This window comes from Giraffa tippelskirchi, chromosome 3 (genome assembly GCF_054371585.1).
Source record: "Giraffa tippelskirchi isolate mGirTip1 chromosome 3, T2T-mGirTip1v1.2.pri, whole genome shotgun sequence".
In the NCBI taxonomy this organism is placed as follows: Eukaryota; Metazoa; Chordata; class Mammalia; order Artiodactyla; family Giraffidae; genus Giraffa; species Giraffa tippelskirchi.
In genome coordinates this window covers 146,979,867-146,998,168 of record NC_137277.1, presented here as the reverse complement: position 1 = coordinate 146,998,168, position 18,302 = coordinate 146,979,867, and the positions used below count along the sequence as shown (strand labels likewise).

The following is an 18,302-nucleotide window of genomic DNA, read 5'->3' as shown; positions in this document are numbered from 1 at the left end:
TGAAAACTGCATTTCTTTTCAGAAAAATTCAAGAAAGGTAGGAAATAACGAAACTGTGGCTTTGTTTATGATTTTTTTTCTTCTAGGAATTTTAATCTCTCCCTATTGGATTCTGAGCCCCTTTACTTTTTCAAATAGTTGATTAATATTGGCAAACTTCTGGGTTATTTTTGTTTATTATTATTCATATATTACGTGTTATATTACTTGTAATAATACTACTTTTCAAAGCAGTCTTACAATTATTATTTCATTCAATACTTAAAATAATGTCTATTTTACAGTTGATGAAACTGAGAGGTTAAGTTCTTGTCCAAGCTCATCCATCTGGTTAGTGAAATATCTAGAACTCACAGCCAGTTCTCCTGGTGGCAGTAGAGTTGTCACTGCTTCTAGCAACACTATTCTTTTTTCTGTTCCTAAAATAGAGCACTGAGTAGAGAGATAATTGCCTCAGTACTATGCTTCACTTTAAAATCCAGAGCCTAATTTAGTACTGACTATACAAGTACAGAAAATTAGATCTTGAAAGGAAACTATTCCGTTATGAAGGAGCCCAATTTCTTCCTATTGGTATAAATTAATGAGATAAAACTACTTTGAAACTACTTTAAGATGCAGTGAAAAGTAGAGTAACTTTGACATTCCTTTTTATACTTAAAATGCAACAAAAATCCAGCGCTGGCAAAGTCCTAGTGAAACTAGTCCATTCACACCCAGCAGCCTTCATGTCCATTGCTGTTGTCTTCATGGAACACGTAATGGCAATAAGAACCCAAAGAACCATACATGCATTCACATCTTTCAGTCCAATGATCTCATCCCAGTGAATTTATCCTGAAGACAGGATGCCCTTGATATTGATTTTTCAAAGTCAAAACAGAGTTCTTTATTAAAATATTATAGCTAACTGCAATTGCTGGACATTAACAAATGTGTGTTCACAGAGCAATCCATGTATAGGCCTTTCTTCTACAGACTTTAAAAATGATTTCCTTGTGTAACAGATACTGGCTTTACTTCCTAAACTCAAAACTGAGTGCAGTGGGGCTCCATTTTCAGACTGTGTACAGGGGATGGACCTGTAGGAAGTGGTACAGCTTCACGTGCCTGGAAGCCCTGTGGATGGACACGCTGCTCCTCACCTTCATCAGTCAAATATGTCTAATTTTCTGCTTCTTCTGTTCAGCTGCCCTTTTTACCCAAAATAGAGATAGCTGTTCTATGTGGTATATTTATAAATAAATAAATATAAATATAAATAAATATACAACATAGAACAGCTCTCCAGTGTCTCCTTGTGCAAAGAGAGGAAAGTGAAAGTGAAGTCACTCACTTGTGCCTGACTCTTTGCAACCTCATGGACTGTAGACTACCAGGCTCCTCCATCCATGGGATTTTCCAGGCAAGAGTACTAGAGTGGGTTGCCATTTCCTTCTCCAGAGGATCTTCCCAACCCAGGGATCGAACCCACATCTCTCGCACTGTAGGCAGACACTTTACTGTCTGAGCCACAAGGGAAGTGCAAAGAGAGCGGGAAAACTTTAATGTGTTGTCCAGAGCTTGTTGAGACCCCCACTCACTAAACAACCTGTCGAGTTGACTGTGAACTTTCAGCACCACAGAGAAAAGGGAGAACAGTTAAAGGCCTTTACTTATTATAGACTTGGCTTGACTTGTAGAAAGTCTTACAGAAATGAAAATGACATCAAAGAGTAAGTAGGAAAAAATTAGAGCTGATTCAAGTTTCAGATATTTTCCTGTGATCGGATGAGGTAGCCATCTTAGAATTCCTCCCTGCCCCCCACTCCTGAATACAAGCTGAGTGCATTTACATCCATTTAAACAAATAACTTGGATTGCCCTAACTCCTCAGGGCTGGACAAATGAGTGCAAACAGCTTAAAAGGGGACCATCTGTGGCTTTCAGGTTATTCATTACTGATATGCATTTCTCATGGTTCTTCACTCTCAAAGTGGTGTTATAGTTTTCTCTTCCACCGACTGCTAGTATTTCTCTGCCGTCCGCCTTCCTTTTTCAATCCCACTCTTGGAATTTAGTCTTACTGGGAGGATTAAGAAAAGAAAAACATAACTCTGTGCTGAGCTCATTTTACCATATGTTACATTATAGCTAGAAGCCAGAGAGCTTTTGAAAGGCTCAACCTGAATTCTGTCCTACTACAGAATAAGGCAGAAGGAGCCAGAGGTGAGAGACCTGAACACCACAGGTTCTAAGCCTTAATCAATCATAATTTGCTCTCTGGAGTAACCGGTTTTTGTTTCATTCCAATCTAAGACAACGCTCAAGGGGCACAATTGTTCCATACACTTTAAGAGAAACCCATTGTTTCCCAAGGTCTTAATAACCACTGTGTGGCAAGAAACCTTTTAAGGTATTATAGGGCCCTTTTTAAAGCATTTACCTCCATTTCTGAGGTAATGAAATGGATATGAAAAGGATTTTTCTCAAGGAACAAGATCTGAAAGAAGTAGGTAGCTTGCTTCAGTCTTTGTGCCTCAAGACCTTTCTGTAGGCATAGAATGTTCATGGCATATTCTGAGCCCCAGAATGTTGCTACCATATGTTTATAGTTTGTGGATAACCTATGAGAAGAGATGATGGCTTTAAGGAATTTTTCTGTATCAACTTGGCCTTGAATGGGAAGCAAAAGAGGGAAAAGAATCCAGCACTTTGGAACATGTTTTGTTTGCCATAGAATTATGCGGTAATATGATTGTGCTATTTGCTTAGGGAACCAAGAAAAATCTAGAAGTCTGAAATGGGATACATTTAAATGGGAACTTGTTCCGGCACTCTATTTTTTCATCAGTATGACTTAAATGTGCACAGAGTGCTGAGCACTGAACAAAATACATAAAGCTTGTTATATCTCTCCTCAAACACTCATTCAGAGAAAGGTAGTTTAGCAGAAAGCTGTATGTATACATGGTTCATGTAGAATATACTCTCAAAGAGGTAGTTTCAGGAAAGTATATGTGTGGAGGAAGGTTATGCATGAGTTTTGTAGAGATGAAAAATGTGGATTCCAGGGATAATGCCAAAAATCATCAGCCCTTTACATTGCCCCCCTGTGAATCCATCCAAGGTAGATTTAGGAAGAAGACGAACACAGCAAAGAAGAGAAAGAGAACGCTAGAGCCGAAACAACAATTGCAGAGTATTCCCCAGATGGTGCAATCTGACAACTCATTGTCAGAATTAGACCTGTATTTGTTTGGTTTGCCAAATTCAAATTTGGAATTTGAATACCTTCCGGCTGGGAAGAACTCCAGAGTTCATGGCAGTTTCCAGCCCATTTGATGATCTTACACCTGGAGAACTTCATATCTATTCCTGATCTCCAAAGGTATTTAGTGACCTCCTAAAGAGCTCCATTTTGCTATGAGGGAATCAAGGAATATGTGAGTTGAGAGTCAAGCTTACCAAGGCCACATAGCTAGCTGTGGCTGAGTTAGTGACAGAACCTATGTTCCCTAACTCTCAGCTCAAAATAACCACAGCTGCCAGTTGTTTTGAGCTGGGCAGTGTGCTAAGAGCTTTCTGCACTATTTTATTTAATTCTCACAACAGCCTTAGGAGGTAAGTCTTGATTATTATCTCCATTTTATAGACAAGCAAACTGAAATTTGGGATCATGAAGGAAGATACCTAAGGTCACTCAGTAGTGAAGTCTGTTATCAAAGCCTTTAACTTCTATCTCTTCTGCTCCAAATTTCTTCGGCCAGGTGTTCAGGACAAGGTCCTAGGTGGCTTGCTTGCTGGTTTTCAGAGGATGGTTTTGAAGAGGCCAGATTAAGCAAAATAAGCTTATGGATGGAATCATTTCGGCTTTCTTCTCATACAGAAAGAAAGATGGAATATTTGCTCAAATCAGAAAAATCCAGTAACATTGCTGTTTTTCTTCAAATCAACTGTAGGAGCTTAAAATACCTGAAATCTGACTGAAATTTTAAGTAGATTATAAACTTAAATGCATACATTTACTATGACTTGGAAAAATGATCCTTTCAATTTGTTAGTATAACCTCTACTCTGATTTGGATTGCAATTAAGAATTTTAGGTTTTTTATTTTTTTTAAACTTCTTCACAAATGACAAATGTTGGAGAGGATGTGGAGAAAAGGGAACCCTTGTACACTGCTGGTGGGAATGTAAATTTGGGTGCAGGCACGTGAAAAACGGTATGGAAGTTTCTCAAAAAACAAAGAACTACCATGCGTGTGTACATGCTAAGTCACTTCGGTCGTGCCCAACTCTTTGTGATCCTATATAAGAATAGCCTTCCAGGCTCCTCTGTCCATGGGACTCTCCAGGCAAGAATACTGGAGTGGGCTGCCATGCCCTCCTCCAGGGGATCTTCCCAGACCAGGGATGGAACTTGTGTCTCTTATGTCTCCTGTATTGGCAGGTGGGTTCCTTACCACTAGCGCCACTCAGGAAGCCTATAGAACTACCATCTGACTCATGGGTATATATCCAAAAACACCTCAAAACCCCTAATTTGAAAAGATTTATGCACTTCAATGTTTATAGCAGCACTATTTGTAATAAGATATGGAAGCAACTGAAGTGTTCATCACCAGATGAATGGATAAAGAGGATATAGTACATATATACAATGGGATATTAGTCATAAACAAAGAAAATTTGCCATTTGCAGAAACATGGATGGGAAATTGGAGGGCATTATGTTAAGTGAAATAAGTCAGACAGAGAAACATAAATCCTGTATGATATCACTTATACGTGAAACTAAAAAAATATACAACAAACAAGTGAATTAAAAAAAGCAGACTCACAGATGTAGAGAACAAACTAGTGGTTACCAGTGGGGAGAGGAAAGGGGAGGGAAATAGAGGGATAGGGAAATAGTGGGAAATAGAGGGGTAGAGGGAAAAGGGTTATTATGGGATTATATGAAATCAAGTGTGTGAAACTTTTGAAAATTGTAAAGCACCATAGAATTTAAAGAATATTTCATTCAACATAAAAATTCTTAAAAATAAAAACAAATTCTATTTTTTTACCTCTTGAAATGACTTGGGATGTTTGCTTGACCAGTGGATTTGCCATGTTCTTATTTCTTTTTCTTTGATGACAGTATAAGCTGCTTTGGGATTTCAAAGAAAGGAAAGCAATGGAATCATTTCTGGAGTATTTCTTAAAAAGGTTTTGTTGAATTTGTCACCAAGGGAATATATAAATGGTTCTTACCTTATGTAATAGTTGGGTCATTCCATCTTTTTTAGGGTGGCACTGAAACCATTTTCACAATACAGTCTGAGACCTATGAGAAAGATGGTGTATAATCAGTGAACCCTTTTGTAAAACAAAGAATCATTTCAAAGCACATCACCCACCAACATGCCTAGGTTACCCTGTGCAATGTTGCCATAGTATATTTTCTTGAAACTCAGCACAACTGCAAAGAAATTTTAAATATTAAAATTTTTCCTAGATGATGGTACAACACATAGAAGCTTGTCCCAAATCTTGATGTTAGTGTATGATATCTGTAAGCAGCTGAAGCAGTCAAAGAAACTGTACATTTAGGATTGTGTTCCCCGGATTGATAGATGATAGCAAAGAAGTATTGATTTTCACTTGTCCATTCCTTTTTCATTCTTTATCACATGCTTCAAAATGGTCAACTCTGAGCCATTTACTCTTTCACACTAAAAATTAGATTTTTGAAACACAGGAGAATCTCTTACTTTCTCCGCTTTCCTCTGAGATTAAACAACGGAAGGCCAAAACCTTTGGCGAGCCAAAAAATCCTTTGTTTCTTCAGTGCTTTGTGCAATGAAGAAAGCCTATGAGGTTCACATCAGATAGAACAAGCTCTAATGAGTTAGTTAGACTCAACTCAAAAGTTGGGGAGGGGGTTTGGGGAGGGGGTTCAAATTTAGAATGAATCCCATCTTTTTGTCATTTAGTGCTTTAATATGTAGGTTAATGGTATTTCCTCCACGGTACCTCTGGACTTATCATGTGTATGTTAGTCACTCAGTCACATCCCATTCTTTGCGACCCCATGGACTGTAGCCCTCCTGGCTCCTCTGTCCATGGACTTCTCCAGGCAAGAAGATGGAAATGGGTTGCCATTTCCTTCTCCAGGGGATCTTCTCAACCGAGGGATCAAATTTGGGTCTCCCACATTGTAGGCAGATTCTTTACCATCTGAGGTCTCACAAATATACAGAGTCACTTAAACTTGGGTCCCAGTTGTTTGACCCTGGACTAGTGCTTTGCATCTCTGTTTTCCCATGACTATAATAATCCTTCCTCCACCTGTGTGTGGAAGCTGTCTGAACCATCAAATGGGAAAACACACGAAAGCGCTCTTAACAACACAGCAGAAAAAGTGGGGAAGTGTGATTTTAAGTGATATGGATTCTACACACAATATATGGGGGATTCAATTGCTTCTCTTTCATGACTACACCTGGTATTGTCAAACTTAAAATTTTTTGCCAATGTGATGGGCATGTGAAGCTATTTCCTTGTGGTTCTAATTTGCATTTTCTGATTTCTACTTTCATTAAATATTAAATAGTAATAAAATATTAAATAGTAACTATTCCAAACCTCTTTAGACTTTCACTCTCTTGTCCTCAACCCCTAGGCTCCAGGCTTTACTCAAAGTTCCCAAACTGTGTGCTTTCTCTAACCCCGGAACTTTGCACAAACTCCTCCCATGAATCTGTCTTCCTCGTGTTGGGCTCACTTTCTCTCAATAGGATCTTCTCTTGGGCATTGTGTGCCTGGCCCTTTGAGTCCCTTCTCTAGTGATTAACCCACATCACATTGTGTGGAATTGCTGATTTAGTTGTTTCTCCCATGCAAGACTGTGAGCTCTCTGTGGGCAGGGGCCATGCCTCATTCTTCATTTGTCTCCAACTCGTACACAGGATCTAGTTTACCATGGGCACAGAAATAATTATTTGTTGAATATCACTACTTGAATGACCCATAGACTACTCAAGAGTTTAAATTCTGAGTGGAACTGAAGTTAAATTTCAGCTTAAAGGAAAATGTACTATAAATTGTTGAACTGAAGAACCTAAGCTCTAAAAAACTAAGTATATCTCCTTATCACTTTCTAGCACCACTGAAACATTAGCTACTTCAACTCCCCATTCACGCTGAATTTTGAGCTAGGAGGGAACTTAGAGATCTCATGGTGAGCACATGTTATCTTACAAGTAAGAAACTAGAGGCCCAGAGATGCTGACATGAACGTGGCTGCACGGTGAGATAACATTGAGACTGCCAACCTCAATTCTTAAGTACACCTTTTTCAACTCAGAGTGGTTTATACTAATGAAGGGAGAAAAGTGGTTTTAATCTGGAATAATACAATGTACATGAAAAAGAATTCTGAGAGATTTGGCAAATTCTCTATATCTTGGTGTGGATACTACTGGTAAGCCATGTGAAAACAGGAGCATAAATTGCTGGACCCTGAATTTCTAAGAGAACCTAGTTCTCTGCTAATAGTAGCCATTGTTCTGAAAACATTTGTCTGAAGGCTGGGCTGGGAGCCCTGGACCAGGCTGTCATAGGTTCTGGAAGTATTTCCTGGAGCACTGGGCCATCAAAGGTTCCTGCCCATCTCCGGGGTCCACTGCTGCCTCTGCTAGGAGCCAGAGCAAGGTACGGTGATGCTGGGGATGGACCATCCTGAACTCTCCTGGCTAAGGGGGCGCCTGAGCTGGGGCATCCTGGTGTCATGCTACTGTGCAGGGGACCTCATGGCTCACTCTCAAAACATACTCACTCACACATACAATATTGTGATGACACAAAAGGAAAAACTACCCTGCCAGGATCCTGGGACCAGGGATGGATGACACAGAATGCTACCTGTCAGCTTCTATGACATATCCATCCTTGTCACACAATTAGAGGATGTCAACCAGAAATAAGAAGTTTTCTAAATTATTTAACTGAGAAACTCAAGCACAGCTGAGCTCCTCGAATGTGTTCCTTTATGGCCTTATTGAAATTCATATTGTTTCCAAAGAGATACTGTCCAGCCATCCTAACCTCAGGGAAAATGACTGAACAGTAATATCAGGGGGAAGCCTACCTAGAAAATGCTAGGGGCCCTTTGGTTGTAGTAGGATATCATGTTCTGTGTGCATTTAAACAGTGCAATAATCAAGATGCAGCTCTGGTTACCTGCTGGCACTTCAGCGTTAGGTGGACTAGTCTGCTAATTACTCCAATTGAGTAGTGCCTACTTGACATTTTGAGTTCCTTGATTTAGAACATTTTCATATGGAGTGCTTCCCCTGCAGTATCTGCCTCTGTCCTGCATCAAGCCAAGAAATGTTGCAATGAGATATATTTTGCCCTGAGGGTACCAAAAAATTGGTATGGATACATTTTTTTTTTCAACAAACACCATTAAACTTGTTCATTCTTTGATTCAAGGTATCCTGTCCTAGGAAATGATCAGTAAAAACTGATAAGAACCATACAAATGTAGTAATAATATAATATTATATAAGAGTAATGTTTTTTATGATATATAAATGAGGATGGATACCAAAATGGCACTACATGAAGAAACAACAAAAAAAAAATCATTGCATCTCCTAGGTTACATTTGAGGTTTTAGCGTAGATCCAAATGATTAAGAGTTTCTTTTTATCTTTTTTGGACACTTCACCTGACTTGACAGGAATAGCACACTGTGTAGTCATGGGCATAGCACTCCTTGCCAATAGTATCCAACGGCTTTCTTTCCAGAAAAGTAAACAAGGATCTTTTTTCACTTTAAGGCACTCTTTTGATATTACCATGATGGTGAAATCTTTCTTCCCCTGTTGACCTGACCTCAATGCTCTCACTGTTGCCTTTCAATGTGCATGTTCCTCTTCAAGCCAGTTGGAATGTGGCCTGGAAAAAAGACATATGGGCCTGCATGAGGTTATAAAATCTGGCTTGAAAATCCACAGCTTCTTATAAAAACACTATTTTTTTAAATAAATGTACCATTTTAAGGAAGATGGTTACTTAGCAACCTGATTTAAATTATTATGAGAAATGGGAGGAAATTCTTCCATAAAATCTGTTTTTACTTAGGTCAAAAAGTTACGTGGTTTTTTTTTTTTTTTTTTTGCCTGTATTGGTTTTGAATCTATTTTCCCTTTTTTCTTGTTAACACATGTATACCAGGTTCCAATTAAACACTGGGTATGAGGCTTGGTGGGACTTGTGGGCAAAAAATTGAGGTGAATTATTCTACAAACCATGTCCTCGAGGAGCAAAGATGCGTGTGTGTGCGTGTATGTGTGTGTCTTTGGGAGCAGGAACCTGTTCAACTTGCTGAATTGGGAAGAGGGAATTTAATAGGAGTTTACAAGTCCAAGGCTCCCAGTGCACATGAGCCTCCAGAGGGCTGAGGCCAGCCTTTGAAGGACAGGGGAAAACGTCTCTCTCCTGTACTCAGGCTTCAGATCTCTCTGCTCAGCTGCTTCATCGTTCACTCTTTGTGGATTGATATTTTCTGATGCTCCATGGATATCATGGAAAAAGCTGCCAAAGTGCTCTAAATGTCTGTTTTTATTATGGTGGTAAAATACTCCTTAGCATAAAATTGCTTAAATCATGTTAAAGTGTCCAACTTGGAGGCATTAATTACCTTCACATTGTAATACAGCTACCATCATTACTTAGATCCGAAACTTTGTTATCACCTCAAACAGAACCCCCATACCTATTAAGCAGTCACTGTCCATTCCCCTCTTCCCTGAGCCCCCGGCAACTACAAATCTACATTCTGTCTGTATAGATTTGTCTCTTTTGGATATTTTTTATAGATGGAATCATATAATATGTGGCCTTTTGTCTGTGGCTTCTTTCACTCAACATAATGTTGTCAATGTTCATCCTTGTTGTAGTACTTCTTCATTCCTTTTTATAGTTGAATAATATTCCATTGCATGAATATACAGTACCACATTTTGTTTATCAATCTGCTGATGGTATTGAGATTGTCTCCATTTTGGCTATTATTAATATTGTTATAAACATTCTTGAACAAGTTTTTGCTTGAGCATTTGTTTTCAGATCTTTGGGATATGTGCCCAGGAGTGGAACTGCTGGTTTATTTTGTCATTCTGTGTTTAAGGTTTTTAGGAACTACCAAACATTTTTTCCACAATAGCTGCATCATTTTACACCCCTATCAGCATTGTATGAGGGTTCCAATTGCTCCACATATTTGCCAACACTTGTTATTTTCTGTGTATTTATTATGGCCATATGAAGTGGTATTTCATCGTGGTTTTGATTTGTATTTCATTAATGACTAGTGATGTTAATCCTCTACTTATGTGTTTATTGGCAATTTTTATATTTTCTTTATATTTCCTTTGCCCATTTAAAAATTGGGTTCTAGTCTTTCTGTTGTTGTAAAAGTTTCTCATATATTATATATACTAATTCCTTGTAAGATATATGGCTTGCAACTAATTTCTTCCATTCTGTGGGTTGTCTTTTCACTCTCTGGACAATGTCCTTTGATTCTAAATATCTTTTTAATTCAAGAACATACATACACTTATTTGCTTCTCCAGGTCCCAATTCTGATAGCTGAGCAAAGAATGAATTTTGCCTAACTGGAGGTAGATGTCCACCTATGGCCCAGTTAGTTATAGCCAGGAAGATGGGCTTATGCCATACAAATAAGGCTGCTGGGTTCACCTCTGTTGGCGGTGGAGCTGGTTCTTATGGAAGGCATAGATGTACAAATGCTTAGAGACAAAGACATGATGACAAATAGCCAAGTTTCAGGGTTGTTCATGGTAGAGATAAGGAAAGGTTCTGCAAAACCTCAAAGCAGAGACACAGGGTTTCCAATGAGGGGATTGAAAGAAAGCTTCTTAGATGTGGTGTTTAATGGCCTAGATGGATAGAAAAGATTGGTCACACTGGGATGGGGATAAAAGGCATCAGTGCAGGCAAGAAGCACAGTACGATTCAAGATACAAGTGAAAACACACAGATTTGCTTGAGAATCAGGTTTAATGCATATTGTAGTTAAAATTGAACCCATGAGAGTTAGCGACACTGCAAAGAGGAAACAGAAACAAGAGGTGAAGTGAGTCTAGGCAAGGATGGTGAGGTGTGGAAAGACACTGATGAGAATGAGAAATGGAGTCACAGAGAAGACCTATGCATCAAGTTCAGTTTGGCCATGGGGTCTTTTATCTTGTATAAGGTTCATTTATGCCTTTCCTCCTCTAAGAACTCCTCCCACACCTCCCAAACTCCATGAGCTCTTTTCCTTCTGAGCGCACAGAATTCCTTTCTTTAAGATTCACCTGGTAATTACTCTTGTATTACTAATGCAGCTCTTGCTTTCCATTGCTATTCATTCTTCCATATTTATTCTTCATTCTTGTCTCCAAAGCTAGACTCTGGGCTCTTACAGGGTCCAAGGACATTTTTAGTTGGTGACATGCAATAAATGCTCAAAAATATTTGTTGATTTGGTGTGAATACAGAATTCTAATAAGATTGAAATAATTTTATAAGCTGCTTACGGGTATGCTTCTTTAAGCTTTTTTGTTCTGTGCCATTAATTTTTTCTCTATATATCTTGCATGAAATAATTCTTGTGTCCTCATAGATGGGGCATGCTACTTATGGCATATTTTTTTCAATAAGCCCATTCATTTGTTATCATTAATGATTTCTCCTCCAAGATTATGAAGAGACAGAAGAGACATGACAATATGTGTCAATGCTTTTTCAAAAGGAAAACATTTTCAATCTACAAGATCATTAGAGATATAATGATAAAAATAAAGCTTGAAACTTGAGATAATGTATCATCACTGCTCTGAGAGGTCTAAGATAACAAATTGGAAAATTTGTATAAAATAATTGCAGGAAAAAGATTGTTATTACCTGCTTTTGTGAGCGAAACAAAGGAAATTACTATTCTTCTTGAGGTAGATATAATTTGTGTGCATCTGGAAATTAATGATATTACAAGATATAATTGCAGAATGTCTTAATTTTACCATGTAATTATCTTCTTTCAGCAATGTAGTATATTAGCATGGTAAAAATTTAATATATGGGGTTCAAAACAGACAAAAAAATTATTGAGATTTTTTTCACTTTTGGGAATATGAACAATCAAAGAGAGCCAAATAACATGCAAAAGTTGTTCTTGTTACAGAATAAAAATCTCAAGAAAACAGAAATCAATCATTAAATGCCGAAAAAAAAATGCTGTTTTGCTTTAGCATTTATCTCTCCTACTTATTTGCCATTTACATGGCCATTGGGTTCAGTTGCTGGACTCCTTTAGAGAAATGATGAGGGAGGCAGAACACAGGAAATAAGGACAAAAATAGAATTATGCCAAAGCCACATCTCACCTGCTGTGGTTACCCCTGACTTTAAATCTGTTTAGGAATTGTGAGCTATTACGGGCCTCCATTTCCTCTGTTTTGGGGTAGATGCTATTTCATAAAGCACCTGAATCCTAAGTGTTAGGGAGCCTCTTAAGTTTCCAAAACAATATTATTGCAAATGAGCTTTTTAGGGTTCAGAGATAGTTACTAGAAAGAGCACTGGGCAAGGAGTCCAAAGATCAAAGGGCTACTTTGAGCACTTCAACTGAATAAAGCATTAAAAATTTAGTAAACCTCACTGAATCTCAGCTTCCTCACCATTGAAATGAGGGGGCTGTCTTCCATCAAGATGCAAGTAAGATTTATCTCAAGTGCTTTGCTTCCTGGAGCACTGTATTGAGAAGGATTCTGATACTGTTTATGGGATGGGTGGAGGAGACTTGTGCAGGTCAGCATCACTGGCCTCAAGCACACAGGATGGCAAAGAGCTGCATTCTTTCCAGGGACATGTCGCTGAAACTCGGTGACTTGGGGGTGTGTCTGAAAAGATTGACTTGTGTATCTGAAAAAGCTTATTTCTGACTACTCACAAGTCTGCAGTTTACAGAGCTGAGGTGTGACTCTGTTTTGTGACCCTTGGGATCCCTCAACATCTCATCTTCTTTTCGGATTGTGAGGTTGAGAGGTTGGCTGCTGCTGTTTGCTGGAAGCCTGGAGTCTCTGCACCTCATGGGAACATATGCTTCAGGGTATTTTAAATGTAATCCTTCTGCCTGCCTTGCTTTAGTAACTTAGTTCAACAAATTTTCTATGGGACATGCACCCTGCTAAGAAGCTGTGGCTGCCCCGCAGCAGTCTGGGGATTCGTCTTCCACAAACCAACAGCCCCAAAGGGCTGCAGCTTCGGTTCCAGTGACCGGAGATGAAGGGCTCCCCATGGCAGTTTATCAGTAATCACCTCAGCCAGGCTCACTCAGGGTCACCGTCGAGAAGGGGCAGGGATTAAAGGATGGGCAATAAGGAATTATGCAGAAATCATGGTGGAAACTGAAAGAGAGTTGGGCCTCTCAGAGTCTAGAATTTAAAGGATAACCAAGCAGCAGCAGCAGCAGCAGCAAGTATGCTCAGGCTTCCCTTGTGGCTCAGTGGTAAAGAATCTGCCTTTCAAGTAGGAGACATGGGTTTGATTCCTGGGTCAGGAAGATCCCCCTGGAGAAGGAGATGGCAACCCACTCCAAGTAATCTTGCCTGGGAAATCCCATGGATGGAGGAGCCTGGTGGGCTACAGTCCATGGGGTTGCGAAGAGTCAGACACAACTTAGCAACTAAACACACACACACACACAAGTATACCCAGGCTCTTCTCCTGCACTTTCCTTGCTCAAATCTGTGTAGGGTGAAGCCTGGCAGCCCATCTCCGATTTCTACCCCGAGATGGAATTGGTCAGCAGTGTTTCAGATGTAGAAAACAACTCAGTCCTTCCCAGCACGCTTCTTTCTTCCCTCCAGGATGAGTAAAAGATCACCTCCTCTGTACTGAAGCTGCCCTGGAAAGTCCTCTTGTCCTTGTTCAGGGTGAGGAAGCCGCATGCACCACGGGCAGCCGGGTCTTCAGGGCTTTTCTGTGCTGACCTCTCTCTACACTCCTGGGGGCTGCTAGGGCTTTGGGTCCTGGGAAACCTGATCTTTGCTGTCCCATTTGACGTGCCTGAGTCATACTCACCAGCCACCTGAAAGAGAGGGCAGGACTTAGGAGGCTGCTCCCGTGGGGGACTGGCCGGCATGAGGGGAAGCGGTGAAACTTTGAAGAAAGGGTCAGGTTTTGGGAACATTTTAAAGGAAGAGCCATTAGAGTTTGATGACTGATAATGTACTCCGAGCAGATGGGGTGGAGGGAGTCAAGAGTACCTGAGGACTGAGAAAATGTTGAGAATGGGCATGTGAACAAGACAAGAAAGCAGAAGTGAAGGGAGTTAAAAGTGAGAAAGGCTTGATTTGCTGTTATTTTTTCACCAAATACACACACAGATTATATTTTAAATGGATTTGTGTGTTTTTTTTTTTTTTAAGCTCTTCATTTGAAAGTCAATTGTTGGAACATTTAAACATGCTCTCCCATCAAAACAGCACTAGAAGAGGTTCCTCGGCTAGCTCACATAAAGCCAGTGTGGAATCGTAAATGTGGAGGGGAACTTAGAGACCGTTCAGTATTAGGGTATTAAGGCAGAGAATACAGTCATTCAGAGACAGACTCAGAAATGACACCATATTTACTGACTAGGTAACCTTATTTAATTTCACCAGGCTTCATTCTCTGTGTATCAGACAGACTAATACCAACCTCTCAGGCTTGTCATGAGGATTAAATGAGATGTTAATATTCAGTGTATAAAGGCTGAGTTGCTTCTTGTTCCCTTCACCATATGGTATTATATCAAGGAAACCTTGATCTGGCATTGAAAAGGAATTGAGGCTTTTCTGGGTTACCCACAGGGCTAAGGGGTTTCGTGCACTGGATTTCTGTAACCCCGGAAAGCCCTAGAAACAAGATTGTGAATATACTGCTACTGCTAAGTCGCTTCAGTCGTGTCCAACTCTGTGCGACCCCATAGACGACAGCCCACCAGGCTCCCTCATCCCTGGGATTCTCCAGGCAAGAACACTGGAGTGGGTTGCCATTTCTTTCTCCAATGCATGAAAGTGAAAAGTGAAAGGGAAGTCGCTCAGTCATGTCCAACAATGTGCCACTATTTCCTTTCCACCATCTTAAAAATATAACATAGGGGCTGGCATGTGATGGATGCTCAACCAGAGGAATTATTATTCGGTCCAATCTCTCCTCTTCCTTTAACATATGTAAGAACTGAGGCCCAGAGAGGCAAAAGGATGAGGCCAAAGGCCTCCTGCTAGACTGGCAAAACAGGAACCAGAAACCAGGTACTCAGAGTTCACAGTCAAGATTTCTTCCTACTATGTCAGGAAATAACTCAACGCCACAACTTCTCACTATTTGTAGATAGGTGACTGTGAGGAAACTTTGGGAGCTCTAAGAGTCAATGCCAGAGAATATTCCTTTTAGAGGGTATGAGGCTGTGGCTGGCTCCGGGCAGAGGGGGAAGGGGGCATTCTGGCAATACTGACTGGCTGAGGGTGCAGAGTCGTGGTGTGAGAGACCTCCAAGAAGGGGCAGTGTGTCTGCAGTGCCCTGTCCTATGGAGCTTAGGCTGGGCCAGGGCCAGGGAGGAGTTGCCCACAGAAGTACCAGCAAGTGGTTTGGTAGCAGAGACATAGGAGGAAGGTAAAAAGGCTGTCAGTGTCATTTCTGTTGACTGATTATTCCTGAGTAGAAGTTTTAGATGCAGGGAAATGCAATAGGGTTTACTGTGAAAAAGAGCATCACAATTTATTTAATCCATACTATCGGGGCATTCTGGTTACAGAGAGGGTGAGGAGTCACATACTTAGTGGACTTCTACTGTGCAACAGACATGCTCATGGAATGCACATACTTTGTCCCATAGGTTGATTAGAACAGAGGACACCTCTGAGACTCAGAAGAGTTCAGTGGTTGTGTCCACAAAGATAGTGAGTGGCAGAGCCAAGGAGTGAGAGCAGACACAGACTAAAGCCCAGCTCCCCCAGGCAGGCCCACAATAATTAAGCCCCCACAAATTTGGCCCTCATTTTGAAAATCTGAAATTTTTTATTTGACTTTTCTGCTTCAGAGAGTTGAACATGCTTGCCTTGCTTCTCCATGACATTCTCTGTCATAGAATTGCAGCCCCAGAGGGCAGTGGAGCTATATGGGGAGGTCGGTATAAGACAAGCGTTTCCAGAGGGGCCTAACATCTGAGAGTCTCCACTTGGAGAGAGGTCATGTGTCTTTGGGAAATGGGATGACGGTAGGGTGTGGATTGGAAAATATTTGGAATTCATTCTTCTACTTTCTCTCATGTATCAGGTGTCCAGTGAAGACCAGCTGTCCTGACTCTTAACTCTTACCCTCCCCACAAAAAGCTCCCAGTTTTATTCATTCAGTCAACAAATATTTATTATGCCCTTACGAGTGATGATAACATATGTCAAAGGCACTTAAAGCGTGCATTGCTTTTGAGATGTTATTTTATTTCTATGAATTTTTAATAGGAAACAGTCGTGGATTTGGTTATAAGGACATTTAGTTGCAATGTAAAAGATTTTAAAACTGAAGTGAAAAAAAGCATACCAGTAAAACAGAATACTATACAATATATAGCATTATTAAATGAAAATGGCATATTGCCCATAATACTATATGAATATATGAGCATTACATTATGAATTTAATACATTTTATTTCTTGAAGAGTTTTAGGTTCACAGCAAAATTGAGAAGAAAATGCAGAGAGCTCCTATACACCCCTCTGCTTCCACATACACCCAGCAACCCCAGTATCAATGTCCAGAACCATGGTGGTACATTTGTAAAAATCTATGAAACTACATGTCATATATCACTATCTCCCAAAGTCGATAGTGTTCGTTAGGGTTCACTCGTGGTGTTATATAGCCTATGAATTTTAAACAATATATATTATAATGACATGTGTCCACCATGGTAGGGCTTTCCTGGTGGCTCAGACGGTAAAGAATCTGCCTGCAATGCTGGATCCCTGGGTCTTCTGTCCTTCTCCTTTGTGATTTGCTGACTATCGTTAGTGTTATGTTTGGATTCCTTTCTCTTTTTTGTGTGTGTGTCTGGTAGAGGCTTTGTGTTTACCATGTGGTTTATATGTAGTCATATATATATATGTATACATGTATATATGTATGTATGTATATGAATTACTGTTAAGTTGCTGATCTCTTAAGTTCAAATGCCTTTTAACAATCCTGAACTTTTACTCCCCTCTTCACATTTACTGTTTTTGGTCTCTTATTTTACATTTATTTGTTTAGTGTATGCTTTAAGTACTTACTGTGGATATAGATGGTTTTACTACTTCTGTCTTTTAACCTTGCCACGAGCTTTATAAGTGGAGTCACCTCGGGAGCCCTGAGTTCCAGTCTCTACCTCCTTAATTCAGCAAGACTGAATCTTTCTATGCCAGTCTTTGAAGTGCCTCCAGGCAGATGCCTGGTGATTGTGGGCTAATCTCATTTCACTTTCTTCTCTTAGGGACAGTTACTTTTGTCCAACATCTGAAAATAGTAATAAATATATTTCACTTTGTTTGTAACGAAAGAGCTAATTTGATACTAATTACTTCACCATGGCTGAAGTGTTTTTAGTTTTTAATCATAAATGTGTTTTAGATTTTATTGAACGCATTTTTTCATCTATCAAGACTATCTTGTTCTTTTCTTCAATTTGTTATGGTGGTGAATTACTTTAACAACTTTTCTAATGATATAACATCCTTATATACCAAGGACAAACCTAACTTAGTAATAATAATTTTTTAATACTTGCTAGCTTTGTTTTGGCAATCGTTTGTTTAGGATGTTTGCACCTGAATTCAAGCATTCAAACAGCCTGTATATTTTCTTTCTCATGCTGTTTTGGATTTCGTATCAAGATTTTGCTAACCTTTTAAAAGATATAGGCATTTTTTCTTAGTTTCTTGCTGCTACTTAATAATTTGCTGCTATCTCTGTGCCTTAAAATGACATAAATTTATTATCTTACACTTCTGGAGCTGAGAAGTCCAAAATGAGTTTCACTGAGCCAAGATTAAGGTGTCAGTAGGGCCACAATCACTCCAGAGGCTAGAAGAGAATCAGTTTTATTGCCTTTTCCATCTTATATAGGCCACCTTCATTCTTTGACTCATGGTCCCCTTCCAGACAGCAATCACAACACTCTGAACTCTGCTCTGTCATCACAACTTTTCTCACTCTGACTTTTCTGCTTTCCTCT

At 39.7% G+C, this 18,302-nt stretch overlaps 1 protein-coding gene across 1 annotated transcript in view; it reads right to left on the bottom strand.

Moving 5' to 3' along the window:
• Positions 1–12,826: 12,826 nt before the first annotated feature.
• MAIP1 (matrix AAA peptidase interacting protein 1) overlaps positions 12,827–18,302 on the bottom strand; it is a 139,797-nt gene continuing 134,321 nt past the window's right edge. Inside the window, exon 6 of the mRNA XM_081576152.1 lies at positions 12,827–14,134. Within this exon, the coding sequence (XP_081432278.1) occupies positions 14,124–14,134 (11 nt within the window). The 3' untranslated portion in view covers positions 12,827–14,123. The remainder of the gene's footprint in view (positions 14,135–18,302) is intronic.